Consider the following 1,463-nt stretch of genomic DNA (forward strand, 5'->3'; position numbering starts at 1 on the left):
AATAGAAGCAGTGAAGGACCTTATGAAAGCAGAGGCCTCAGACATCCTCATGCTCCAAGAGACAAGAATAGAAGGACATGCCCTTCTATAGATCAGCAGCACAAAGTGGAATAAACGAGCAGGTAAAGCGGTCAGCTCAAGGGGTACTTCTGGAGGGTTGGCAACACTCTAGAACGATGACCTCTTTCAGTTGAAAAACCACAAGGAAACTCAGCATTGGATCCAAACTGAATTGATGCACAAAACAAGTAAGTTGTCTATTACTCTTTTTAATCTTTATGTTCCTGTTACTTATAATGAAAAGAGAGAATGTTGGAACTCCCTCTCAGCATTTTTAGAGAAGACTTCCCCCGCAACATTATCATAGCAGGGGACCTCAACATCATTATGAAAGCAAAAGAAAAGAGGGGAGGGTCAAGTAACAGAGATCCCATGCTAGATGAGGTGGAGGAACTCTTTCAGCGGTGGGACTTGCTCGACTTCAATCCCATCAGAGGCCTTTACACCTCGTCCAATAATAGAGTAGGATCGGATCATATCTCAGCTCGGTTAGACAGATTCATGGTACAAAGCTCCATAATGATGAACAAAAAGATAATAACTACTAAAATTCTGCCCAAGCTAGCTTCGAACCATAAACCCATCCAGCTCCTTCTGGAGGATGAAGAAGATCTAGGGCCGATACCCTTTCGATTCAGCCCCTTATGGATTGAGAAGGAAGGCTTTACAGAGACAGTTAAGGTAGCCTGGGACAAATCAGTCACGGGATCTCCTAGTTATGTCTGGGAGCAAAAGCTAAAAGCAACTAAAATTGCGCTGAAGAACTGGATAAAGAGACCAGGATCCACTCCTACAGAGCAAAGAAAGGAATTAGTTTATGCACTACAGACTTTGCAAGCAGAGATGGAAAACAAATACATTACAACAGAATTGTTGGAGAAGGAAACAAAAGCTCAACGTTCTGCACACCAAACCTTCAGAAAGGAGGAAGAATATTGGTGATTAAAATCCAGGAGTTTGTGGTTGAAGGTTGGAGACCAAAACACCTCCTACTTCCACTGTCAGTACAGAGTGAGATTGAATACGAACCACATAGCAGAGATCAAAACGCCATAGGGCACCGTCTGTAAAGGTTATAATCAGATCAAAGTAGTTGAAGAAACCTACTTCAGGAATCTTTATAGGGAAGAAACCTACAGCAATGTTGAAGAAGTTGATGAATTCACTGCTAATATCCCCACTCTTATTAGCTCTGAATAAAACGCATCCCTCTATAGGCCAACCACAGAGGAAGAAATTACAAAAGTTATCTGGTCCATGGACTCAGACAAGGCTCCCAGGCCTGATGGATTTACAATCCATTTCTATAAATCGTGTTGGCACATTATAAAAGCTGATCTTTGCAAAATGATACGCTGGTTTATGAGAAAATCCAAGATGGGTGGAGGAAAAAACTCCACATA

The 1,463-nt window shown here is 41.9% G+C and overlaps 1 protein-coding gene across 1 annotated transcript; it reads left to right on the forward strand.

The window, feature by feature from the left end:
- The first annotated feature begins 309 nt into the window (after positions 1-309).
- Positions 310-1,002, forward strand: LOC149145612 (uncharacterized). Its single transcript, XM_089452504.1, has one exon. The coding sequence runs from the start codon at positions 310-312 to the stop codon at positions 1,000-1,002; it is 693 nt and encodes a 230-aa protein (XP_089308630.1).
- The last annotated feature ends 461 nt before the right edge of the window (positions 1,003-1,463 follow it).

The sequence above is a fragment of the Pinus tabuliformis genome, chromosome X (assembly GCF_031772625.1).
Source record: "Pinus tabuliformis cultivar Carrire ecotype Pingquan chromosome X, CPIR1, whole genome shotgun sequence".
Taxonomy (NCBI): domain Eukaryota; kingdom Viridiplantae; phylum Streptophyta; class Pinopsida; order Pinales; family Pinaceae; genus Pinus; species Pinus tabuliformis.

Bases quoted from the DNA above. Each gene is read 5' to 3' on its own strand.
- LOC149145612 (XM_089452504.1), top strand. From the start codon at position 310: ATGTTGGAACTCCCTCTCAGCATTTTTAGAGAAGACTTCCCCCGCAAC.